The sequence below is a fragment of the Lutjanus erythropterus genome, chromosome 12 (assembly GCF_056507025.1).
Source record: "Lutjanus erythropterus isolate fLutEry1 chromosome 12, fLutEry1.hap2, whole genome shotgun sequence".
Classification (NCBI taxonomy): Eukaryota; Metazoa; Chordata; class Actinopteri; order Lutjaniformes; family Lutjanidae; genus Lutjanus; species Lutjanus erythropterus.
Genome location: NC_139328.1, coordinates 21803852 through 21831461, shown reverse-complemented (window position 1 = coordinate 21831461; position 27610 = coordinate 21803852). Strand labels below are relative to the sequence as shown.

At 39.0% G+C, this 27610-nt stretch overlaps 1 protein-coding gene across 2 annotated transcripts in view; it reads right to left on the bottom strand.

Annotated features, from left to right (window-relative positions):
* The window catches only part of pde1cb (phosphodiesterase 1C, calmodulin-dependent b), an 85194-nt gene extending 59831 nt beyond the window's left edge, over nucleotides 1–25363 (bottom strand). For both annotated transcript variants that reach the window (XM_084731889.1, XM_084731890.1), the window contains exons 1-2: nucleotides 24749–25363; nucleotides 18018–18044 (exon numbers count right to left, since the gene is read on the bottom strand). In XM_084731889.1, the coding sequence (XP_084588015.1) occupies nucleotides 18018–18044; nucleotides 24749–24849 (128 nt within the window). In that variant the 5' untranslated portion in view covers nucleotides 24850–25363. The remainder of the gene's footprint in view (nucleotides 1–18017; nucleotides 18045–24748) is intronic.
* Between the last annotated feature and the right edge of the window lie 2247 nt (nucleotides 25364–27610).

Sequence of the window (27610 nt, the reverse complement as noted above, 5' to 3'; positions counted from 1 at the left end):
CTTTATCTTTGTCAACTTGTTTTCTTCAAATACTTTTTAAGAAACTCTGTGAAACTGCAAATAAATACAAAAGAAAATGTCCTTAATGCTCTTCACCTACATGTAACATCACAATGTTTCATAAGTCTACAGCCACCTAAAAATAAGAATTGCTGTAGTTCTGTCATCTTAGAATGAGCTAATATCTACAGAGGGAGTGGGTTCTCTTCCATGGTGGCTGCCATGTTGTACCACCATGTTTCTACAGTAGCCCAGAACAGACAAACCAAACACTGGACAGAACATTTCATGTTTTTCACAAGTTTTGTGGGTAGGTTCTTCTACATGCTTTTGGAAGCAATCATTTTGACAGCAAATATTCATTTAGCTTCAGTCATAGTTATCTGACTAGAATGCCATTTAGTTTAGTCACATTTTAATAATCTAACATCTGTGCCATTGTTTTAAATGCAAGTTGAAAATATTCAGAAAAAAGTGGTGTGAAGGACAGGGTGGAGCTGAGAGACAAAGCTTTTTGTCTTTGTTTTTTTCAGTAATTGATGAGAAGTGTCAATAGATTTAATCATAGTTTTGTTATCATAAATTACTTTAGATTATTTAATTAGCGTTTTCTTTTTAACAGTGAACAAATGCTGTTGATGAAAACGATAAAAAGTTTTCTTCTACAAGATTACCACTGCTTGGAAGGGGAGGGTCAGGCAAGGTGAGGTATTCACAATTAGCAAGCTCAGATGCCACTGCAACCTACATATTGGTCCTTTAAAATGGCTTTTGATCATGTATCTTGCTTTTCTGGGTGCATGTATTCATTATTTATTCTTTTATAACTGACCCAACATGTACAACAAGATATTATAATAACATCAATAGCTTTCAATTAATAGCTTTCATATCCGTCAAATGTAGCAAAACAGCAACTAGAAAAAAAACACACTGAAGTAGCTTCTTGAACCAAAGGCTCACATCTTTAAATAAACTTCTTGTTGTAGTGTGAAGAGTGTGACTGATTTCTTTTCGGATGACTTTATTCTCATTCACACCTGTCAGTCAGGTGTGCATAAGAGTATGCACTACGTATTCTCTTTAGATTTATTCAGGAAATCATACAGGGAGATATCCATCAGTCAGTTTTCCTCAGGAAAACAGGCTGTGCAGCCACAATACATGTTGTGCTTTGAGTGAAGTACTTTTACTGGTCTTGGAAAAGTCTTGCTCTTGTACAGCTGTGGGTTATAAATATGTAGGTAAAGAGAGCGATAACTTCAGGCCCATTCTCTGGGGGTGTCCAAAACTACTCTGGGTGATGTGGGAAATCACTAACCATGGAAAATAAACAACAATAAAAGCTGTAGGTGCACGAACTGAGCAAACCACAAGAGTTATTTCTGACATTTACTTTGGGCCAAAACAATACAAGTATGTTGACTTCCTGCTTTTAAAAGACCACAACACTTTGGAGGATATACCACCCACTAGAGACTTTGTCCACCATGTAATGAAAGAATTAAATGGCACCTAAGATTACACTTTATTATACATGTTGAAAAATTAAATGCAAGCAGCATTATTCTAAATGTCAGAAAATGAAGACTTGCAGCAACTTTATAGTGCCTTAGTTCATTTTAATAATACACACATACACAACCTAAAAGGGTGTTTGGGAATCGGTAAATTATATAAGAAAACATAAATGTGGTCCTCTTGTTTTTCTCTGTTGGTTTGTAGGATTTATGAACAGAATAAAAACCACTTTCCAGTACCTTGGAAAATAGAAATGCAGTTTCCTGTTAATATAATGCATGCATGTCTGTTGGACAAATATAAATGTTTGAATGACAGTTCTCTCATTGTATCCTGATTACAAAATGCTTAAATAGGATCCTTCTGCCATATTACATTTCCAAATGTTTACTTGCCACAGAGAATAACAATTCAACCAAAGCCAAACTATCCCTTTAAGCCATCTAGAAACACCAACTGTCTCCATCAAACACCAATGTTGGCAAAATTAGCATTCCTTTTATGACTCAATTAAGCATCATTATGTTCAGCAGGAACAAACAGCAGTGTGGAGATGAAAGGATTGTTAAGACAACTCTCCAACTTCATGTCTTTGCTGCAACCCTGAAGGCCACTTATTTACTTCAGACTGTTGGACTGGGAGTGGAGATCTCAGTTAGACACAACTAGTTTGATGAGAAATACCGTTAATGAAGTGTGTACTATAGTAGACCCTTCTCGCCTTCTACACACATGAATGCATGCACACACATGCACATACATGCACATAGACAGTTTACACCTTATGAAAGATCCCTTTTAGTCAGATTGCTCTTGTTAGAGTGAGCGTTAAATGGTTTAAAACACGTCTTTAGGTCTGCCAGTATTACAATATAATTAATTCAACAGAATATTTAGTGTTTACCTCCAGCAGTAGCTTCAGCCAGTTGTATTTTTCTGTATCAGTGGAAGAGCAAATAGGGCTGCACATGTAGAACACAAAAAAGAATAACAGCACATTGTGTTGTACATTTGTCCCATTCCCCAAGGAAGATACAAATGGAAAAAAAAACATAATGACTCACTCTGCAGTAATATTTGTCACAGTTCAAATACTTATATAGGCCCAGTCTGACTGAAAAAAACCTGTGCTGTATATTGATAGGCAATATATACAACTGTTGCTTATAGTTTGTAGTTAATTAGTTTATTGCTGGTTCATGTAATTAGAAAACACTGTCAACATTACAGGATCCTCTACAGTGCACTTTTCCATTGTAAAAAGTCCCAGTATGTTTCATGGTCATAATTCTGTAAAAGAAAAACTGAATCTGTACCAAATTTTTTTTTGTCAGGTTTATTAGTCAGGTGTTTTCTGTTAAAAGAAGGATTATCTGTATGTGTATCTGTATCAAGAATCCAGTACTGGTCAGGCTATAGCAGCAGTAAGCTTGTTTAGGGACACTTTAAGTATTCAGATGTTGATTTATTATTATTCATGTCAATTTAGCTGCGACAAGTTGTCAGTGCGTTGGTTGGTTGGTCAAAAAATTTCTCATCCTTTGGTGGCAAAAGTTTTTGCCCTAGGAGGCTGGCGAATTTGACTACAACTACTATTTCTAAGGTCAAGAAAGAACCTTGAAGTTCAACATGTCTTCATAAGTTTTGAACCCATTGATAAATCATTCTAAAAGTGCAGAAGTTATTATGGTTGGAAAATACATTAATACACTTAAAATGGCCCACAATCTGCTTACATTTGTATCTGCTTACTACATTGTAGTTTGTTATAAACAATTTGTGTTACTCACTTGAATTTAAGCCATTTTAAAGCCATCAAAAGCTCCCAATGCTACATGTACCCATGTAGCAAAAAGTAAGCTTCACCACTATTCTACAACTGTATCTTAAAATCAGTTATCATTATCAATTATTATTCATAAGAAGTGAGAGGCTCCAGCATGGAAAGATCTAATCATTTCAATATCATGTTGTGATACATCCTACTGTAACTCTCCAGCTTTCTTTGTTCAATAATTAAAGAGAAGAATTAAAAACTCTCTGAAACTTAGCAGGAGAGCTAAAAACCCACTGTGTTAACATATGTGCCTGTCATATGTGTCAGGACTTAGATTAAACATGATTGAGGACAATACAACAGTATGTGTGCACAGGAGGCATCCAGTATGAAATCTTTATGAATTTATCTGTGGAAGTGTGAACTCTCTTACTGAATGTTTATTTTCTGGAAAGGATGTTTGGTCGAGCATGTCCAGAAGATCATAAAAAAAAAACTGTGACAAAATACAGATACTTAACTGCGTCACTGCTGTGATTCCCAGCATTCCTCTTAGATTAACACCAAAGAAAACACTGCTAGGTTTATTCACATCTTCACACATTTCTAACAAAACAATTCATGGACTGTCTCACACATACACAGGAGCAAACAGACAAGAGAGCTTTCTACCAAGTGACAAACAACTTGTTTCACCTTACGATGTCAAATCCTTCACTGTTCACTGTTTACATAACTGCTAAGCAGTATCGAGCTGCAAACCACCACATCACTGATCAAACCATTATCTATATGGCTACCATCCAGATCCAGCAGAGGCTGAATGTTTTTTAAAAAAATAAAGTTCCCTTACTGCTTTTATTTTACTTTTTAAATTTATTATATATCTGTTTGTAATGACTACAGTGTTATTAATCTTTTTATGCTAATGTTTAGGCACCAGCTGCACTGGGTTAAGATGACAGAGAGAGTGTGTTCTGATTTAATACACAGAAAGTCTGCAGTCACTTAAGGTATAATGTGTTAATATTTAACTGAAATGGAAACACAATCTTTCTCCAACCAGAGTGCTTTTGTTGCCTCAGCCTCACCACAGTCAGGAATCAGGATGTGAAACCCACTCTCTGGTGTCAAAGTCCTGCACTGTGCACTCCTATCATTATCACCACAATGTAACTGGGAAAAAAAATCACCAGCCTTGTCTGGACATGGTATGAATGCTGAACTGAAACTCTAGTGCAGACTAAATGACTGCTGTCTGATGCACCTCAGAGTGGTGGTCTCAGAACGCTGCCAAGTGAACTCTGTGAACACCATTCAAACCAATCAGAGTTTTCTCTTCCTGTTTTGGACACTAGTGAACTAGTAGCTCATTCGCTACAAAGACACAGACTGGCAGGGGACAAACCTGAACTCAAGATGTACCATTGTGCCCCATGAAAGAAAAAAAAAATGTTAATGTTATTTACTTAATATTTATACGCACTTGTTTCATTGCAGTTCAGTGTGCACAGTCTGCACATTGTCACATTTCTTTCTCTCATCCTCTGTGTCAATGAAGGAACCAGAGCAGCAACATTGCTCATGTGGACAATAGCATTGGGCTGATGGATGACGCCATTGTCCATCGTGATAGTCATCAACTAGTGATACCTACTGTTGTAATATTGTGATTTTTAAGCCTTCTGTATTTGACATAGTGTGTCCACTCAGAGGTGTTGCTTAAGTTTCGTTTTTGACATATGGAAGAGAAAATAAAAAGCAGCTGTTGCTGCTGGTCATTACTCTACATCTCCATGTCTTGAGTATTATTTTATTATTAAACACACCTAAGTTACAGCCATGGTGCAGAGACGAAGACCCTTTTAAACATCATCTATCATCTTGTTTCACTTTGGACATTGGCATATGCCAATTCATAAAACAACGCCCAACCCTAATGCAATAAAAGCTGTCCTACAAGAGTAATTTATGTAGTCCATCTATGTAAAACCAAAGGTAGATGTTAACCCAAAACCAGTTGAGCCAAAGGTAGCCACCTTCTCTCCCTCAAACCTCTGTGCCAGAGAGTTATTAAAAGTTTCTGTGTTCAGCTCTCAGTACTTTCATAGCTACTACCTAAATCTCTGTGGTTTGAAGTTTAGCTTCTCTCCTGCGTCCTTGTTGGTTCTTTCTGGTACCTGCGTTACTTGACTGTTTCATCTTCACTTTCAGTTGTACAGGAGTCACACTAAAATACTGTTGATGAAAACCTCACTTTTCCTGATTTTGCTACTTCATAACAAAATATTTTAAATAAGAAAAAACAACTGACAACAACAAAACATTTATAGGAATGAAATGTCAACCTTTTGTGATCTGGACCAGTCGGAAAACTGAAACCATGTATTGTCCTCGCATTGGTTTGACTCAGGACCCAGACAGCCAGCTACACTCTTCTGCTGTTCAGTGACTCTGTTTGTAGGCTCTACCCAGCGTTTTGTCGAACTTCCCAAGTTCTGGTCATGCATGATCACTTACAGGTCATTCCTAGATACTGAATTTCGTCAACAGCCTACTCTAATAGCACTGGAAAGTTCATAAACATTGTCTAGATCAATATCATGCATTCTTTTTGGCTTTATCCTGCTCCTGATTTAGGAAGAAAAGGCCCATCTTTCAGACATGGTCTTTTACATTGGTTGTGACAGAGACTGTGGGCCACAGAAGGTATTTAAATTCACTATACGCGAGGTCTGTTACTCCTACTGGGACCAAAATGACTGGGTTAGCTAGAGATGAATGAGGTTGAGGCGATAGATAGCTGAATGGAAAAAAAACACACACAACACTCACACAAACACACACACAGATGGCTGCCAGGCATCACACATGAGTACACACATTCAGCATACAAAACACAAGAGGATGCACACAGATTCATTCTCTACAGCGTGACCAAATATTTTCTCTCTCGCTGGAATACACAAACTAGTGACACATTCCTACTCTGTCTACCTGGCTCCATCATAGGGTAATACCCCTTGGGCAAACAGCCAGCAGGGACCAGGGTAGAGGTGGGATGGCGAGCCAGAGGGGTTGGAGGAAGGGTAGGATATAAACAACAAGATTAAGGAGGCAATCTGCACCATAAATCTGCAATATTATCTGCTGCAGGCGGCAGGAAGGGGAAGCCTGGTGAGCTGGGCTGGCACTGAGAAAGCCTGTGACGTTTATGTCCTCGTCTCTGCCGTAGCCTCAACTTAGGATAAAAGCCTATCATTTAGGCTTTGTAATCAATCTTGAGAATAGCAATACACTTAGCTCAGTAATGTCCTTCTGAGGTAGGCAAAGAGGGAGAAAATAATCAGTGTGGAAGCCCTTTGCCGCAGGATGGAAATGCAGCATGCCTCTCATGATGTCATTTTAAGATAAGCAAAAGAAAAAGAAAAAAAAATCTATTTGGAAGTGATTTGACTCATTGTGTGCAGCTACTGAGGGGTATTGTTTGGCCTGAATGGAAAATCCATTGCATGTCAGTATGTATGCACAAGCAGCTGTTTGTCCATATATATTGTCTATGAAATAGCTGCCTGCGTGCGGGTGTTGTGTATCAGAAAATGTGTATTTTCTACATCTTTAGTTTGTACATGTGAACTGATGCACAACCTGAAAGGTGTCTCTCAGCACCTGCGTGGTTTAGAAAAGTGTGGTGCCAAGTGAATCATGCTAACTGAGGCGGTTACCTCCGAAATGAAAGGAGCACCTGATGTGGAGCGGAGGGGAAGGAAAAAGGAAGAAAGATCGGTTGAGAAGAATGTAATTAGCCCAAGCTTGGAGATTCGTTTGAGCCGGGCAATTACCCCTCTAATCATCAGGTAGTAGGAGAGAGGAGGAGATGGGGTGAAGGGAGGAAGAAGGAGGGGAAGAGTGATATCGGAGGGTGAAAAGAAACAGCAAGAAAGGTGTAATCATCATTGTATGTGTGCTGTAAACCACAGCAAGAAAATTAAATACAAAGTCACAACATTTTTGCCCAAAAGAGCCAAAAGAAGTAGAATGAGAAAAATAGATTTATTGCTGCATTGGGCTGTGTTATACACAATATTTGGACTTAAGCAAGGACAGACCAGCCATGACTCATCACCATGACAAGAAAACAACTGCAAGAGAAAAACAACAGAAGAGTCATTAATGGCTGAAATTAAGCTCTCTCAGCTGGACTGCTGTCTGTCTAAACCCCCACAGACTGAAATGAAGAGTGGACCTGTTTTATATCAAAACAGCTTGACTGACCAAGCTGCTGCAGATACTCATGCTGGCTATACTCTGTAGATGAATGATATACCGTAGATGGCAATTCATGATAAAGCTAAAATATAGTGAAATTCTATTCTATTTAAAGCTATTACAAGGAACTTGCACATTTTGTTGATTTTGGAGGTCCCTGTAGTAGTGTTTCCACCATAGTAACCATAAAGTATAATGTCAAAAATAAAAATATATAAATAAAAATCTCCCATTCTGCTCCCGTTCTACTCAATGCAACTTTGTCTGAGAAAATGTAAACACAGATTTGTTTCATCTAATTTCACATAGAATTAGACCCGGTGGCAGGCATTAAGAACAACTATGTAGACAAATCTCCTTGTGATATTTCTTCTGCTATTCAGTGTAAAGCTTATTTGGAGTTTGCACATAAACATAAGTCGTTTGAAAAACTTTGAATCAGGAGTTACTTAACAGAACAAAAGTCTTATAATAATTGAACTGATTCACTTGACATAGTGTGCACCATTGGAAAACTTGAATAAATACGTGGGGAGTGCTTGGTGATTCAACTGTGTTACAAGATCATAATTTTAAGGGCGTAGTCATGCTATATGCTGCAGAGAAACATCTCTCTGATGAAGTCTAGACACTAATGGTTCTGGTGGTGGTGGCGGTGGTACAGGGGTGAAGAGCAATGGCTGAAAATATGGATGGATTCAGAGGGACTCGCGGACGTCAGTTGTGATGTGATGAAAATGGGAGATGAATGAGGTGGAGGACGGCTGCATCAGTCGATCTGACACTGATCCGACAGCTGACAGCAGCAGAGAAAAGAACAGTTTTAAAGTTTGACAGCAGCAAGATGATTGGCTCACAGAGGTTGTGACAAAATCTGATTCGTTTAACTGAAAGAGGAAATGCCTGCAGCCAGCTGATTGAGTTGGAGGCGGGAAAACAGAGAGAAAGAGAGAGAGAGAGAGACAGAGCGAATGTAAATTAAAGATTAAATTAAATTAAAGACAGTCCCCCTGATTGAACTTTCTCTAAGCTTCAGAATGAGCTAGAATTATAGCCTTGTGATTGTATGCCAGCCAGTCAAGTTGCAATTGACACCCATGTTTGTCCAGATTCTATGACATATGTAGTGTAAACAATGAAAGAATTTAAAAAACGTAAGGTATTGCAATTTTTAGCCAAATGGAAGTTCTCACTATATTAACATGTAAGATGCTGTCTTTATATAGAGATTATTTTTACAGAGCAGGACTGGTAGAAAGCCTCAAGTGTTTTAAGAGAACATTATGATGTCACAGTGACACTGACCTTTGACCTATTGGATATAAAATGTCATCATTTCATCATTTTCATCATCATAGGTCAAAACTGGTCTCCGCTGGGTGCGAGTCTGCCTGAAGTAAGCCAAAGCAAGCCTTTATTTGTTACTGAAGCAAATGTGTGACATTTCAGCAGCAAAATTAAAAACTTGACAGAATAGAGGAAACTCTCCAGAGGACACAGAATTAAGTTATCAATGGAATTATGCCGCTGTGACTCATGCGTACATGTGCACACAGCGTCTCTCTCTCTTTCTCTCTCTCCCTCTGGAGAGATGCACCCTATTTCCCACTCATGACCTAACTGCTATTAATGAGAATGTTAATTTTTATGACCTGGCTCCCCCAATCCTTGAATTAACTACAATAGCCAGGGTTTGCAATTACAGTCCATGCATCACTAATGTCTTTTAATCCCATGTAGGATGAGCTATAGTAAATGCTATCTGCTGTATACTAAATGTACAAATATTATAGCTAATAACTATTACATTACTGGCAAGATTTTTTTTTCAACAATCAATCCAGAAGTGTGAGATTCTAATCAATGTTTAAAATGAGTGTTGCCCTAAGTGAGTGTGAAGTGACATCTGTGCTTCTAATTACCATTTTTAATTGATAAACAGTGTTCATCATCTTTATTCTTAATGCATTATCTGAGCTCATCATTATCTTCGCTGCCACTGTAATTTCTGGTCCTTATTGCTCAAGAGACAATTATTTGTTTGTTTTAGAGGATGTGACTGTATTTGCTCTGTAGCCAGCTAATCCAAACGTGAAACCAATAACAGTACTGTAACATGCTTTGTTGCCCCAAATGAATCATCTCCAATAAATAGCCCAATAGCTGTGGTGACTGACAAATGGCCCCGAACCACAGAGAAGAGAGACAGAGTGGCTTGGGTAATGGCATCTAATGGGTTGTTCTTGAAAGGCAGCCAATGCCTGGAAGATTTGCTCCCTGATTACTGACATTAACCAAAGAGTTCAATTTTCCCTTGTGACTCTCTGCCTGACGATATCTGTCCTCCTCTCCATTGCTCTCGCTCTTTTTTCACCACTTGACAATGTGGTCATTTCATTCATTCGCTGTTCCCACTTTCGGCATTTTTACGCAAATGTTATTTTCTAGAATTAAATCACTCTCACGGTTCACTACACGGACAAAGAGTTACCGATATTATCCACATAAAACAAAGACACTGCCTCCTAAACCTCACAACTTCAGTCCTTCACCAACAAACATATTTACAGTACAAACACAGATTGAGTGTTTTAAGATTGGACCAGGCTAAGTCATTACTGCCTCTGAAAACATGTACTATAGCCCTGCATAGCTTCCAGAGCTGCAATCCCAACAAAACACAGGAGCCCTGGGATGGCAGAGATAGAAGACTCAAAAACTCTCACATAAACACAGACAAGAACACACTCAACAGAGCTGGCAACTGGGCACACTACATAAGGCCATTTAAGGCTGGAGGCTTGCCTGGATCAGATGGCAAAACACTTATAGCTTTTAAATGCTGAGCTACAAGGAGTGACCACTGTAACATGTTTACGGGCCTAAGTAAAAGCCTGTTTCATTCAGTGCCATATTCAAGCACCTGTCAGAGGACACAAAGAGATGCACAAACCATCTTGTTGCTTTGTTGGTGAACAATTTCTGTAAGTGGTGGAGCTTTGGTGATCAATGCCTTTGGTGATGAAGAGATTTGTGAAAGAAGGAACACATTTTGAATCGACCATTCACTAAATCCATAAAGCCATCTCTTTAAAAGCGATTGTCCAACTGTTATTAGGCATGGCAGGTCTGTCAAGCGATTTATCAACATGCCGAAACAGCAAAAGCAGCACTCGTGTTTGTATTTTTTTTCTAAAACCAAAAAAATGTAAGAAATGGACTAAATAAAGTGTTCATTTGCTCAAACGTAAGCTGCGCATGTTAGCATGTCTGGCCAACAAACCAAGCAAACTACATTATCTTGTGGATACATTTAAAAAAAAGCCCAGTTCATCATGACATACATTCACTGTGTAAGAGCCTTAAATGATAAGTGTGTAAATTAAGTTTTATTTTCTGTAAATTGCATTTTCTAAATTGATGGTTGGTACTACAGGAGAAATACTGAAACCTTTTTATTTGTTCACCAAAAAGTAGTGAAATCTAAATATATAAATTTAAGTGTAAAAATTAGGAAATGCATGAGAACTTGCATTTAGTACCAGTACCGATACTAGTACTTAATAATGCCATTACAGTAACATGTTTTATTTTTATCAGATGTTTGCCACTTTCTAATGTAACAAATTGTTGTTGTTGTTTCCCAATTATAGCATTAGCAAACTCCTTGAACTCTGTGTCATGTTGCTGTTTAAATGTTTTGGCAAATTGCTTGTGTTGAAGGAGCTACTTTCATAAAAGCGGTATTGGGTGTGGTGGTATCAGTGTAGTTTTTTGAGTACAAGTACAGTTGTGTAGTATTGGACCAATACCTGATACTCGGAATCAAGCTAGGTATCGGTGCATCCCTTGTAAAAATACAGGAATTAGTACGGAAAATGCTTATTAATTGTAGGTTCTTAAATTGTAGGATGCAAAAAAACACATTTGCCCAAAAATAGGCAGGACATGAACCCAGTAGCTTCCTAGGTGTTTTCCACTGAACTTCTTGTGACAAGTAATGTGATTTTTTTAATCTCTATTCACTTGTTTATCTAGTTTCAGTTTCTGAACATGTCAATTTCTTCCATTGCTACTTCCAGAAAAGCAAAGAATAATTATTTTCTATTCAACAGAAAAAAATAAGCTGCCCACTACTTGGTATTTACATCATTAAATAGTTTATCTATATGCTATTACAGTAAGTGATGGAGAGTAGAGGACTAGATTTTTTAAAATAAATAAAAAAAATAATGTGAAAAAGAAAAATTTCTGTACTGCAAATACAGCCTGGCAAAGCTGTAGATGCCAGACTTGAGACTGGAGACAGACTAGTGTCACAAAAATGAAACTTGAACTCTGCAATGCCTCTTCATGAAAATATCAAAACACAAGAAAAGAGAATTCCTATCAAAAATAAATGAATAAAAAAAGAAACACGTAAGACCTCTAACTCAAAACCAACCTTAAGTTCTCCCCTTATCTACACCATCCACACCCCAACCACGGACTGTGGTTATGTTTCACTTCCTTCTGCGAAATGAGAAACTATGATGCGAGTGTAGGCAGCATTTTCTCTTGTAATAGTGAAGCTCAAACTTGCTTTTAGAAAGTAAGAATAATACAGCATATATCTAACCTCTGTCTCGAGGTCTTAAACTAAGTATCCAAACAGAGAAAGTCTATGTTTGAATGAAAAAATAGTCTGTGGTATTGCCATGTTTCTTTTCCACACAAATATCAGAACATAAGTAAACATACTTCCTACCTATTAAAAATAAATAAGTAAATAAATAAAAGAAAAAGAAACATTTTAGAAGTCTATAGCATAACCAACCTTAAGCTCTCCTCTTATCTACTTCATCCACATACCCACCCCAACCACAGCCTGTTGACAAAACTTCTCAAATCTTTTAACTTTTCTTTGATGATAAATTGGATTCTCTCAAAGTAGATGTGTGTCCATCAGTTCTGTGAGTCCTAATTTCAATGTTGGATCTTTTTCCAAAATAAAAGGACAAGCTTTGTTGCACTGATAAGACCATATGCCAGTACGTGCCTGCTTTAGTTTCCTTACATTGCTAGATATCCCCAGATTTATTAAAATAGGTCTGGCTCTATCTGAACATTGAATATCTTTAACAAAAAAGAGAAGATATCCGTCCAATAACATTCTATTTTGCAAAAAAATAGTGTAGCTGTAAAGTAAATGACCCTCCTGTCAGTTGCATTTTTCACACGTAAGAGAACTCTGGAAATACTTAGTACTATACTTACAATGAAAAGTGGATTTAACCACACAAACAGACACATCACCCTAAAATCTCAATATTGTCCTGCACAGACAACACAGATTGAGTGTCTGAAATCTGGACCAGGCTGTAGATGACTGAGTCATTTCTGCCTCTGACAACATGTACTGTACTGTAACCCTGCATAGCTTCCAAGGCTGCAATTCCAATAAACACAGCAGCTCTGGGATGGGAGAGATAGAAGACTCAAAAACTCACATAAACACAGAGAAGAACACACTCTCAACAGAGCTGGCAACTGGGCACACTACATAAGGCCATTTAAGGCTGGAGGCTTGCCTGGATCAGATGGCAAAACACTTATAGCTTTTAAAAGCTGAGCTACAAGGAGTGACCACTGTAGCATATTTACAGGCCTAAGTAAAAGCCTCTTTCACTCGGTGCTGTATTCAGCCACCTGTCAGGGAATACAAAGAGATGCACAAACCATCTACTTCTTGCTTTGTTGGTGAACAATCACTGTAAGTGGTGGTTCTTGGGTGATCAATGCCTTTTTTGTAAACACAAGAGAAAGTGCTGTTTTTTTTTTTTTCTTGGCAAGTGAACAGAATCAAATTGCTTTCTGGCACATTCAGAAGCCTGAGATTAAGAACAGATTTATCAAATAAGTATAACATTTTGAATGGACTGAAAGCCCATTGCCTGCACAGTGATTGTCCAATCACAGCTTAGCAACTGAGACTGGGCATGGCAGGTCTGTCAAGCTTTGGACTTCTCCACATAAATGAAACCGTGTTGTGAAACTCTTCACTCTTTCTTTTACCGTTTCCTAAAAAACAAAAACAAAAGTGTAAGGAATGGATTAAACCATTTTTGACTGCAAAGATTAGCATGTCTGGCTAACTATCCTAAGCTAGTGTTAAATCCAAGGCCAAAAGTTAATATATCTTAGCAGACTACATTATTTTGTGGTTATTTTAAAAAATCCTGCACGCACACACACCGGATGAGGTAATGTTAGTGTCCTTTAATGAGTTTAGGGAAGTTTGAACTCTACCATCTCCTGCTAAAGTTGATATTGGAGATTGTAACCATAGCATTAAATTTTCTAAACACATAATTTAATACTCATCCTTGAAGAGTTTTCTTTTGAAATAGTAAAGCTTAAACGTACTATGACTAGCCAGCTCAACATTAAAATACAAGAACAATGTTGTTTCTTTATTTCCATGTCTTGTACATGAAGCCAAAATATCTTGACTGCCTCCTGGTGGCTGGCTGCAGTATAGAGCATAAAATACATGTCAAATATTTTTTTTCCCAAGGATGGTTTCTGACATTTTGGCTGGGTGTTTGGGCATGACCTTGTTGCCGCGGCTCCAACTTTGATCACTACTGCTTATACTCTGACCAAAAGTAACGTCACCAGCGCAAGATGGCAGCGCTCATATCCAGGATATTTTGGCTCCATTTTCTTACAGTGGGAGAAAGTGGAGATGCTGTCCTGCTTTGTCATATTTACAGTTAATGGCATTTAAACAGTTTAACATGCTAATGTTAGCCTTCTTAGCTAGCTAGCTGATAAAATCTACCAGTGACGGTCATTTTCAGCCAGCAAAAACACTAGAATGTTTGACAGGCCTAGCAACAGTAACTAAGGGGTGGTGTGGCTCAGCAAATCGTCACTTGTTGAAAGAGAAGAACAAAGCTTAACAGTGACCATACAATCAATAAATGATAACTAATAATAATAGCAGGCAAACCATTTCCTGACTACCATCACCAAACCCACATAAAACATATAAACAAAGGCCTACATGGAGCTTTATTTGCAGCCTTTCTTCCATTTCTCTTAACTCCCTCTCCTACAAATACACATACTCCTCTCTTCCATCCTTCCATCCCTCCCTCTGTGAAGAGGGCTATCTCTACCTCCATCTGCATATGTGAGGGGTTGTACTGGTGTGTCAGTAATGACAATGTCCCAGTGTTCCTCTCTGCCAATTAGCCCGGCCGTAATTACACAGACACATATGGAGCTGTCAATCAGCCTGCTCCTCCACACAGGAACTCACCCACCCATCAGAGACAGAGAGACAGAATGAGAGTTTCCAACCGCTGGCTCTATACCACTCCAAACGACCACATGCTGTGCCAATAAGTAGCATGAGGAGACTTTCGTTCAATTACTCTAACTGTGTGGCAATCCCACAGTTCACAAGAAAATGCCATGGAACTGCATTAGAGTGGTGCTTTGGCAACCTATTTTTGTTTTGAGCTTCATTTGTGGAGCAGTTACAATTTCCCATTTAGTGAGTTAACACAATTTGTACCAATGAATTCTCCAGATTGTAACCAAAGAGAAGTGGCGTTTTGTATGTTGTGTCAGTTATTCAAATATGCTGTTGTTCAAAAACTATAAAGAAAATTGGTTGGGAGTTTTTTGGTTATTTAATCTGAGAATATACTGTGATATCAGGCACCTTTACCACCCATATCACCCTTAAGGTTAGTGATATTCTAGTTTTCTTACTGTCAAATAATCCAGTGAAACCAACAGTGTCTTGATCCTACTAACATTATATTATTATCTGTGTCGCCTCAGCCTGATATTATTTATTCCTGTGTGCCATGGAGCTCCATTGTTGTCCAAATTACCCAAACTATTAAAAAACATCAGTGAGCCACACTGTTGTGACATGTGACATGTTCCTTGATTTTGATGAACATGGGCACTATAGTTTATTTTGAATCAATCCCACGTACATTGTCCTGCTATTGTAAATATTCCTAGTAGAGCATCAACTGTGTATCATGCCACATCTAAAACCAGTCACCAACAAAAGCACTATTCATTCCTGACCCCTGCCCTTCCCTGCCAATCACCTGTTTTTCAAATACCTGGTGGGTGGTGCCAGGGATCATCAGTGCCATGTGGGAACACCTTGAGCCAGTGTTCCCAGTCTATAATGCTCTGGTTGTTACTAGAGCTGTGTTTCCACTGCAGGTACTTTACCCAGGGAGTAGGAACCTTTAAGGGAATTCAGTATGTTTTCACCACTGAGGCCAGGGTCTACATTAAATTCCATGGACATCATTTAACCCCCCCCAAAAAAAAAGTCAACCACCCATGCTCAGGGGGTAGTACTTTCCAAAAGTACAGGAACTTTTGGGGGTGGGGCATGCAGTGCTGATCATTTCTGATTGGTTTAGTACCTGCAGCATTTTATATTAACCACAATTTTTAAATCTCTTACAGCTGCAAACCAGTTTGTTTTTTGATTATTGTGCTTTGAAACATCACCTTTGAGTCACAGAAGAAGTCATATTACAAATCAACCGAAGATGAAGTACAGGCCTTATTGATCCTTTTCTTTATATGATGTCGTCGGTTTGTTTAGTCATGTGCAAAAATGACAATTAATGAAAAATACGGCCCTAATAATTAGCCTAATCTTCATAGGTCTCTGGACTGTTGTAGAAACATAGACAGCAATGGGTGGAAGGAACCTTTCAGTTCTTTGAAAAGTAGTTCCTGGGACTAAAAGTTCAGCATGCTTTAGGTGGAAACACGGCTTAGGTGTCCTCCCTTTCCTTGCCAGCAGACACCCATTATGTTTGTAGCTTTAGGTCCTCTTCAGTTCTTCCTTTACTTTGTTTACATTCACCTTACAACACTCACAAACTATCTCCAATCTCAAGAATTACTTTGTTTAACTTTTTAACACAGCGTGTCTACCACAAGCCAGGTTGTGACATGTTTGACAAAGATAAAATGACCAACTGTTTTAGAAAATAACTTTGACATAAAGATTTACATCTTCAATAGGACAAATGCATGTGAGGGTGAATGCCACAGACTCTGAAGTGAAGTCAAAAAGTATTAAGAGTCACTAAATGCATTGTTGGTCTCTGTCTTTTCTGCTATCTTGTTCTTGGCCGGGAAAACTGGATGCTTCCTTTCAGTCTCAGAGGAAAGCAAAATGTACCTGTTCGATTTAGATAAGGAAAAAACTTGAATACATTTTAAACTACTGCGCATTTCATCTTGATCTTGACATCCCAATCTATTCTGTGTTGGATGTAGACTACAGCACCTGCTTACTAACAAAACATATGACTCATTGGCTCTGTGTTTGTTATATGCTTACCAACAGTGTATGAAAGCATTAAAGTTATTGTTAAATTTATTTAGTGCCCTTTGTTCGTGTTTGGTTTTGCCTTTAAATGTAATAAAAGTAGTGAAACTTGAATTATATATTATTTAAAGAGGTTACTAAAACAAAGCCTTGAGACAGAGAGAGATAATCTAGAGACAATACAAAAGGGTTTTGGCAGGACACTGACACCCAGTAGACCCAGGAGCTTTAACCACTGAACACAGAAGCACCCGGCTAGTTAGATTTCTGAATTAGATTGTACACAAAACATTGTAACGCAAACATCATCTGTGTAGCCAGAGTGACTTAAAGGCTTTACAGTTTTACAGTCCATTTTTCTGGGTCCTAAAGCTATAAATATGTCCCAAAAATCCTCAGAGAGGAAAATGACTTGAATAATAAAGGATACTGATTGCATGTTTCAGATCAATACAGAAACAAATGATACTTTCATCTATATTAACCACTCATTCAGTGGCGTTAATGAATTTCTACTATTACGCTTGTAAATAAATGCCTTTCAGTTCCAGTTAATGGAGGGCCTGATTTCCCCTGAGCATCTCTGACAGAACCAAACAAATGAAAGTTTCATAATAAAGAAGATAACATGCGTGGTTCTTGAGTTATTCATCAAGCTTTCAAGGTCTGTGAGTTGATACTTGTGCATCTCCATAATTTCTATCCATTAAGATGCCATAAGATTATCAGGTGAGTTGACACTTGAATCAACACAAGAAACGAAGCGTGAGTGATAGACTGAGTGCATAAGAGTGTGACAAGGTGTGTTTGACTTGTACAGCTGAGATCTGTGACCATTAGGGTGAAAGTGGACGAATAGAGGGGATAATAATGCTCATAATCATGGCAATAACAGTTTTTATTAAGATTGCACTTTCATAACAGAGTTATAAAGTGCTTTGCAAGATAAGCAACCATGAATAACATGAAAGGAAAAAACAGATACGTGTAGGTCCAGGATTAAGAGGAGGAAGAAGAGGAGGAGGAGGGAGAGATGAGGAGGTGAGGGATGAGATCCAGAGTCCCAGCAGTAAGTCTTACCTCTGGGACGTCTTCTTGTACTTGCGCCTGCCAGAAAAAACAAACATGAGGATAGTGAGATATCGATGGAAATGTTACTCTTGTGATCTGTGTTGAATTAATTTTCAAGTTTTCAAATGGGGTTGTATGAGGTACTGGGTAGTCAGCGTATTACCTACAGTAGATGTTGGTCATCACCCCGCCAGTTTGAGGAAGCAGAAGGAGTCCTGGTGTAGGAAGCTAAGCAATGCAGTGCTCTAGACAAGGTCAGCAGCAAATGTATTTTAGTCATCTAAAACAATCACTATCAGTTTTTAGTATATGCAAATTTTGAATATTTGCACTGCTTTACTTTCTTATCAGAGAGTTTTTTACTACAGGAAACTAACATTATAGGTCTCTCTAAACTCCATTGGCAAATTCAGTCATTTTACCTCGCTGAGCACAGGAGTTGTTGGTCGACCACTGCTTCGATTTGTTTGTTTTATTGTGTGACTTTGGTGTTTTAAAAGGGTACTTCAGATTCACCAAAGTCACGCAATGACACGAACAAACTAAACAATCGAGCCAGCAATAGAACAGCAACTCCTGTGTTCTGTGAGGTTAAATTTTGCAAAAGGAATTTGGTTGAGTGAGAAAGAGACAAATTTGGCTTATATAACATCTGTTTCCCACTGGAAAAAGCAATGGCAAGGTATATCAGGGAAAAAAATCTAAATATAACATACGTTTAAAATGATATTGAGTTTTTAGATTATTTTCTATAGATAGATTTTGTAAGTGGCTACAATACGTTTTGCTGCTGACCCCATCCACAGCAGTACACTGCTTAGCTCCCGTGCCATTACTCGCATCTGCTTCTCCAAACTGGAGGCATGTCAACCAGCATTTACTCTAAGTAACATAATGATTATTCATAAGTACCTCATACAACCACACTTCAAATAATCAAAACTATCCCTTTACCATACTTAACATGGAAAGACAGAAATAGAATACATTGAGCCTCATGCATGAACCACCCATACGAACACATTCACTCTTAGCAAATGCAAGTAATTTAGGAGAATTCATGGAATTCATCAAAATGTTCTCAGCTCTATAATTTTAGCTTGTGTATGAATGCTGCTTTAGACCTGTTGTACAAGTCATGTACAGATAGTCTTCCTTTGCCTCTTCACAGGGAAAAACATTGGTTTAATTTGAGAATCGTAATGGATTTAGAGGTAGAACATTATACAGATATAAACAAAATATATAACTGAAATAAATGTTATGCAAAATTAATAGTCTGTCCATCATCATGGCCTGCCATTTTACTGAGAGGTTTAGAGAGATCTTTTTTTATATTTTAGAATTTTATTAGCATATTTTGGCAAAGCAGCTTATATAGTTCAGCAGTTTTAAAACATCCTCTGCCTCCAGCAGATGCCTCAGGGTCTTTATGCAGGCTACTGTCCAGTATCATGCTCTGTTGCACCTGACAGTGCATAAATCACCTGCTGTATAATATTCTCTTGTTCATCTTCTCACATAATTTTTTCAGTATGCTGATTTCCAGCAGTTCTGTTGTATAAGATTCTTTGTTTTACTCTTTGGAAACAATTTTGAATTAAAAAAAAACTTGCTACCTGCTCTAAATGAAGTAGAGCAGGTAGTCTTATACAGTAATCGTAGGCGTTTATTATGCAAATGATTAAATCTCATGAACACACACCTGCTCATGCACAGGTGGTCTTCACTGAGTTTAAGTGAGTGGTACATTTGCTGAATTCAAGTTGGTACAAACAAACGTCAAGGAAAAGGTAAGAGAAGTTTATGGTAACAATACAGAACTGTTCTTGCATGAAACAAATGTGCAACAACAGACATTACAGTTCTTTCTTTTCTCTTTTTTGGGGGGATAACAACAGTCATATTGGTTACTTGTGTTCACTCTGTAAATCTCAAAAGAATGGAAATGCTAACAATCACTTACACAGATGAGGGAATTAAGAGAGGTGTAATAATATGCAAAAACACATACACACACCACTCCAACCCCTGACATCCTACCTACTTTACTACTACACACACATACACACACTGGCAACATACACAGTCACATTAAAACACACCTACTATCACTTACCCTAACATTTGGCCTAAAACACACCCACACCTCCATGAAGAGATAACAGCAGGACTCTAAAAGCTGAATTCATACTCTCCATCTCTCTCTCTCACACACACACACATGCACACACACACACACACACTTAAGGCACTCATAACAGCAAAGTGGAGGGGAGGGTGGCCCCACTGCGGTTCAACTACAGACGTGCATTTAAATTCCAGTCAGGCAGAATTCACAGCACTTAGCTTGATTTGTTTCTCAATCGTTTTCTATATCAATCTTTCCTCAAGCTCAGCAGAAAACTGCAAGCTAAGTACGTTAGTTTCAGTAAAGAAATGTAAAGAGCTCCCTCAAGATTAATAGGAAATAAATGATTAAATCAGATTTATTGTCCATCAAGCAATTAAACTTTAAAGGACATGAAGACAGGAAGAGTTTATGTATAACAAATACATAAGAGACACATAATTAACAATAAATAAGAAGGAGAAATATAGGTATGGATATTATAACTGTCTCTTAGAAAGAAGTGGGAAACAAGTGAAAGACATTGTGTGTGACTGTTTTACTGATACATTAAGTATCAACATTTTTGCGACTTGCCAACAACAACATTTACTCATTATGTTAACAGAAAACGTATTTAGGTCTGCATTACGTTTCCTTCAAAACATATTTGCTGTTGTAAATAAATGCAATATCTAGGAGACGGCTGGATATTTCCCACTCTCTTCACCTCCATCCCACCTTTTTCCCCTTCCCCCCATCACTGAGCTTGCTTTACATCTTAATGTGTGTGTGTCAACAACACAGAGCTTCTTCTAATTAGAAGGCTTTAATGCAATGTCCTCGGCATAATGAGAATGTGGGTTGAAAGGGGTCATGAAAATTCCAGGAATTATTGTAATTGTAAAGGTCACAGAGGAGTTACTAAGCACAATGTGACCATGTGAAATTACATTTTTGGGGCCTCTTCAAATAGCTGTCCGGATGGCGAACAGCAGCTTGTTTTTCTTGGACTGTTTTTATTTTATTCTCATCAGTGCCTAACAAATCAGATGGTGTCATAAAGCGGTCATCTGGCCACCTAGATCCTCCTTGAGCCAAGTTGCCCTTCCCTTGAGGGAGCTCTCCATGATGAACTGTTGATCAAGTGATTATATAATTCATTGATTTCCATTAATCAGAGGGTGACAGAGAGGTCGGGTCTGACGCAGTGATCTAATTTATCAATGGAAATCTATTGAAATCCATTCACAGATGCAAAAACATAAAGGGGCCATTTGTCACAGGGAGGTAATAAAGCACAACATGCTGTTCATGCCTTCATCAGGACATGTCACCAGGCTTTGGACTGCGTCATTGAAGAGGGAAAAGCGTCCAAAGCAAATGCTCACCCTGTCTATCCATGGATGATTGGTGTACTCTGTGGAGTACTCTGTGCCAGAGAGTGCTGTGATAGCCATCCAGCACACACACACACACACACACACACACACACACGCTCACACAAACACAAATCATACAGCTGCCAAACAAATCTCAGAGGATAAGCTGGCAGCACATACAGTAAATGTCACCAAGCCGCCATACATACACTCAAACACACATCCAATCTATATCACCCACAGGAGCGCACGCGTGCGCGCACACATAAACACACACACATATTCTGCTCACTGTTGATCCCTCTCTATTAAACACACAACATAAACTGTGTGAAGCGTCAACATCTGTGGGGGCTGCCTGTCAGTTGGAGCTCCCTCTCTTCAGACGGAGGCTCTTTGTGAGATTAAAGGCTAATGTGATCTCTGACACGCAACAGGAGCCCTCAGAGCACCCAGCAGACTGCAGCGTAGTCGTGATGGAACAAAAAAAATAAAAAAATCCAGAGCCCCTCTTACATTCATCTGACTCACTATCCATCAAATATCCAACAGAACACATACCGTTATGACAGGGAATTTATAACAGTGGCCAAATGGAAGAGACAATGAAGTCACCCGAGGAAACTAAATGTGGCAGAGTGTTGATGGCAAGGGAGAACCCACATATTGGGTTTCTGACATGGGGGGGGGACAAACAATGATGAATCATGGAGCAATAGAGATAAAATGACATGAAAATAACTAAAAAATAAAGCAGAGTGATGTGAGAGGGGAAGGAGATGGGAGGAAGGCTGAGAGATGAACTGCAACCCCATGCACACTTCCTTCGCTCAGCCATCGACTGTGGCACAGGAGGAAACTGCATTTCATTCGGACCTCCAGCAGTTACAGTAAAGACTTTTTTTTCCCCCTAAACGTAACCCTCCTACCAACACGGCCATCTCCTCCCCCTGCTGAGTAAGAAGGATGAGAAGTGAAAATGAATAATTCTGCGCTTCAACTTGCATACTCAGAGTGCTGGGCTTTCCTCTCAGGGCGAAAGGTCATAGAGGTGTTGATTGGTTGGTGGACGAGAGAAAGCGATTTTGCAGCATTTATTGGTGGTTCAAAAAAAGAATTTCTCCAAGGAAACTGGGAGAAATGAGAGAAATGAGAGATATGAGGCTTGGGGAGCTTTTCTATTATTTAAAGAGAAATATTATAGGCAAAGGAAAAAACACATGACAAGACAAAGATTGTGGGATTGTATGAGGTACCTGCCCATAGTCAGTGTATTAGCTACAGTAGATATCGGTCCACACGCCTCCAGTTTGGAAAAGCAGCAAGAGTACCGGTGCAGGAAGCTAAGCAATGTACTGTGGATGGCTGAAAACAAAAAGTATTTTAGCCACTTAAAGAAGGACCACCTAAAAAGATTGTATCATTTTAAGTGTACGCTATATATATTTCACCATTTTACTTGGCCATCAGACTGGCTAATCTGATGGGAACCTGCCATTGCCTAATCTCACTCTCTCCCAACCAACCAAACTTCATAGGCAGAATCAGTAATTTTACCTCAACTGCTACCTCGAGCTATTCATTTTTTTTGTGTTACTGACTTTGTAACTTTGACTTTGGCCAGTCTGAACTATCCTTTTAAAACGCCAAAATCACACAATAACAGACAAACTAACAGATTGAGGCAGCAGTAAACCAGCAACTCCCATATTCTAAAAGATTAAATTACTGATTTCGCCTATAGAGTTTGGTTGGTTTGGAGAGAGCAATATTTGGCTTGTATAACTGGTTTCTTGTCAGAAAGGATTATACGGGGGTGCCAAGGTAGCTCAGTTCATAGAGTGTGAGCCCCATGTGCAGAAGCCGTGAGTCCTCTGCAGCAGCCGTGGGTTCAGCTCCACTCATGGCCCTCTGCTGCATGTCATTCCCTCACTCTCTCCCCATTTCCTGTCATATTTTCAGCTGTCCAATCCATTAAAAAGCCCAAACAAATCTTTTGGTGGCTAAAATACCTTTTGTTGATGACCCTGTGCACAGCAGTTCATTGCTTAGCTTCCTGGCTGGTGTCCATCTCTGCTTCTCCAAACTGCATCTACTGTTGGTAATGCACTATCTATGGATAATTACCTTTCACAATCCCACTTCAAATAATCTGAATTTTCTCTTTATTTCAGCCTCAATACCTCAACCTGTCATTTAAATCCAAATTTAATGTCTCACTGCATCATAATTCTACACGGACAACAGCTGTTGATGCTGTCTTTTATTACATGTGTCATCTGACACGCAATATAAAGAGCATCTGGCATAAGGAGATGCCAAAAAAAATTAGAATGTTCTTGTCTCTTTAAAACCATTCTGATGCATTTGCGTGAAAAAGGGACTTCAGTTGACTTAAATAAACATGCAATAAGGGTGCAAGTGTGAGCAGTCCTCCCACAGTTAACACTTCAGCTCTGATGTACTTTCCTTTCCTTCCTCGCTGTCCAATGAAGTAAACAAACCATTCAAAAAATAGTTCAAAGGAAGTAGCTGAGAGCTGTCTGGTTTGAGTAATTCCAATATCTTCCTCCCTCTCTCTCTCTCTCTCTCTCTCTCTGTTTTTCTTACGTCTTTAGCTCTTCTTTTTGCTCTGCTTTTATCAATCAGTCTATCCTTGGTTCTTTCACTCTCTAAAGTAGGCACTCACATATACACAATGTAACTTGAACATGCTGTAAAAAAATCAGTGTGAGGTGAACAAAACCAGGCTTTTATTGTTATACTCAATCTCTTTTCTGTACCCTTTCTCTAGCTGAGACTGCAACTAATGATTTTTCCTTGTTCATTAATCTGTCTATTATTTTCTTGACTAACTGATTAGTTGTCTTGTCTAAAACATATCAGAAAATGGTGAAAAATGGCAATCAGTGTTTCCCAAAGCTAAATATGATGCTCACAAATGTCTTGTTTTGCCCACAACCCAAGGATATTTGGTTAAATGTCATAAAGGAGGAAAGGACCAGAAAATATTCACATTTTAAAAAGCTGGAATTAGACAATTAATTCATTGATTGACAACTAAATCGATCAATCACTGCAGTTCTAGCTATTACAAATACGTAATATAGATCAATTCAGATGTAAATAGTAAAAGCTTAATTCAAACATAAATGAGATTCACACAGAGGCACACACACGTACTCTCACATACAGCACTGCTTCACACACACTTGTTGAAAACATGAAGTAAAAGTGGATATACTCACAGTCCCCGGAGCCGGAGCCAAATCTTTTCAATTTGTTCCGGCTGAAGGTACTTCAGGGCCGTGCTTTCAAACTCCTCGATCTCTTTGGTGGGAGACTCCATGTCAGTGGCTCAAAGAGTTCCAGATGTGCCAATACAAGAGATCCAAAAAAAAAAAAGTTTAATCCCTCTTAAGTGTGAGTGGTGGGAAAGATGCAACAGCGAGCAGAGAGATGTTGCAATGTGGTGGAAGCCAGGATGTAACCGAGTTTCCTCTTTCTTCATTCACATGTGCACCCACAGCTGCGACAAAGCGGCCGTCATCCTTCCTTTTTGCTCTTTTTTCTCCCTTGTTTAAGTGAGAGTGTGTGAGAAACTCAATAACACTCAGTGCAGTGCAGCACTCAAGCAGCTGTGACAAGTTGTGGAGCAGCCCAACTGTACCTCTTTCCTTCCTCCCTCCCTTCTCTCTCTCATTCGTTCACTTCTCTCCGGTGTGAGCACAGGGGTCCTGGAGCCGTGCCATGCTCTCCCAGCAACAACGGGATGCAGACGGCAGGGCAGCTCAATCCGGGATTAACGCTCGCTGCCGAGCTCTCCGCACAAGAGGGAGGGAGGAGAAACACCGCCAGTCAAAGAGAGGGAGGAGCCTGGGCTGATAATAAGAAACCATGTTCTGTTTCATCCACTGGAAAACCAGAGGGAGTGAGGGAGGAAAACGAGTGGGGATGGAAAGGAGACCTTTAGGACAAGACATGACGAAGGTGCGAGTGCCCCTGCAGTACCATAAGAACACATCTGGTTAAAGAAAAGACTTTAAAAGCAACCTTTTCTCATAATGACACAGCTTTTCCTCCCATTTTTACACCCTATGTCAATTTCATCAGGAATGTAAAGTGTCATGTAAATGTCACAGACCTCATCAGTAGTGTAGATCAGCATTCAAAGTCATGAAAGCATTTGCTTCAGATGCAACAGCTTTACATCTGCAATGTATTCATCTGAAAATGTAGATAATACATTTGCTGTACAACATATTAAATTTCATGCCCGAGAGGATTAAACAGTACACAGACACAGCATTGACACTGATTTGACTGAGATTACTCTGATCCAATGAGCGCATTCAGGACGTCCCATATCCAAACCCCCCATAAATACAAGCATTTTAAGAAATATAATATTATTCTCTCTGTCTCTTTACCTTGCTTTCACAGCACACTACAGCATCCAAAAGGTAGTGTTGGCGTCATGCATTTTTAAAGGCAAAAATGCATTTTCTGCTTCATTTGGTCAGATAACGTGGTAGTTACCACAGCAGTTTCAAATTTAAGATATTATGTTACCCGCAGCCCTGTAAGCCATCACGACGCACTGATTCCTGCACATATTATGTGTTATATTCCATCCATTATGAAAGCTGCATCAGTAATTGCAAAGTGAATACAGAAGGGGTGCTGAGATAGTGTCTGCTTTCATTTCTAGAATGGACATTTTCCTATAAATTGTTCAGATTTCTAGTTTCCTGCATCTTATTATCAACTTAACCTGGAAAACACTCTGAATTGCAATATCCACTATGAAAAGTGCTGTGCAAATAATGATTAGTTTGATTGAGATAAATAACCATTAACTGTTTTCATGACAATGATTTCGGAATTTCCACCTCTTTGTCACTCTACCTGACAAGAGACTTGACAAGAACATTATTTCTATATGCCTTTCATGAAAAGACATCAGCTGAAGTGCTCCACTGGTATCACATTAAGAGTAATGGCATGGATACTGGTATATAATGGAATATACTCAACCCTAAAGCTCACTAAACATCTTGTAAAAACCCATTTTAAGATACAACTCTATCTTCTCATTTTCTTCCAGTCCAAATCTTGCAAGGATGACTCAGCCCAGACCCCCCCACTCTCTGAGCCCCCTACCACACTCTTCAGGTCTTTCAATTACTTGATGCAGGATGTAGGGATAATGCTAGGGCGCCACCTCAAAGAGCCTCCTCCTTTCATCTGCTGAGATGGGTCCTCCGTGAGGAGGGAAGAGAGAGGTCTGCCTGAGTGCCATGAAGCCTGCTGATGTTCTGTTCAAAGGCGCACTTATCTGTGTCTCTTTCTCCCTCTGTCTTTGGCTTTCAGTTTCTTTCTCCTTCTGGCTGCCTTTCTTCAATCCACTCTTCATTGTCATGTTTTTCTCCCTTTTTGTGGAGGTATGTTGGCCCCCAGGAGACCTCAAGCCACAGGCGGAGCTGACAAGTCAACTTGAGGGGAAACCACAACAGTTACACATTTCACTGCGTGCTGTTCACAGGTTTACACCCCAGGGACCTGCTGTGCCGTGTCACCTCTATGTGTCACTGTGACACTGACCAAGGTTGAGCCGGGCAAGACAGGTTCTGTCAAAACAGTGCAAGGACTTGGAAGCTCAGTGTAATGTCACTTAGAGTTGAGTGTTTATTTGGAAAAGCAAAAATTCACAGTGAGTGTTGACTAAAGAAAAAGAAGTTAGAAGTTTAAAGTACTCGACTCTTGATTGAAAAGTTGTCAGAATCAGATGGTACAATCTGCATGTGGGAAGAGAAGAAGACAAGTGCTCTCCTCACTAAAGGTCGATTTTCCAATTACCTCAACACTATCACACAGCACACACAAATGTCAGTATTGGATAATGAAGCAAAACCCTAGATTACTTAACCATGACAAGTTTTGCCAAGGTTAGGAAATAAAATGTGGTTAAAGCAGATAAATTATGGTTAATCTATGGTTAAGGTGTAAGTTGCTGATGTAGTCGGATGGTCTAACAGCCCTCTCCATCACTTGAATTGGGGGCTAATTTTTGTAGGGTTTTTTTTTTCTGAAAACTGACAATTTTTCTT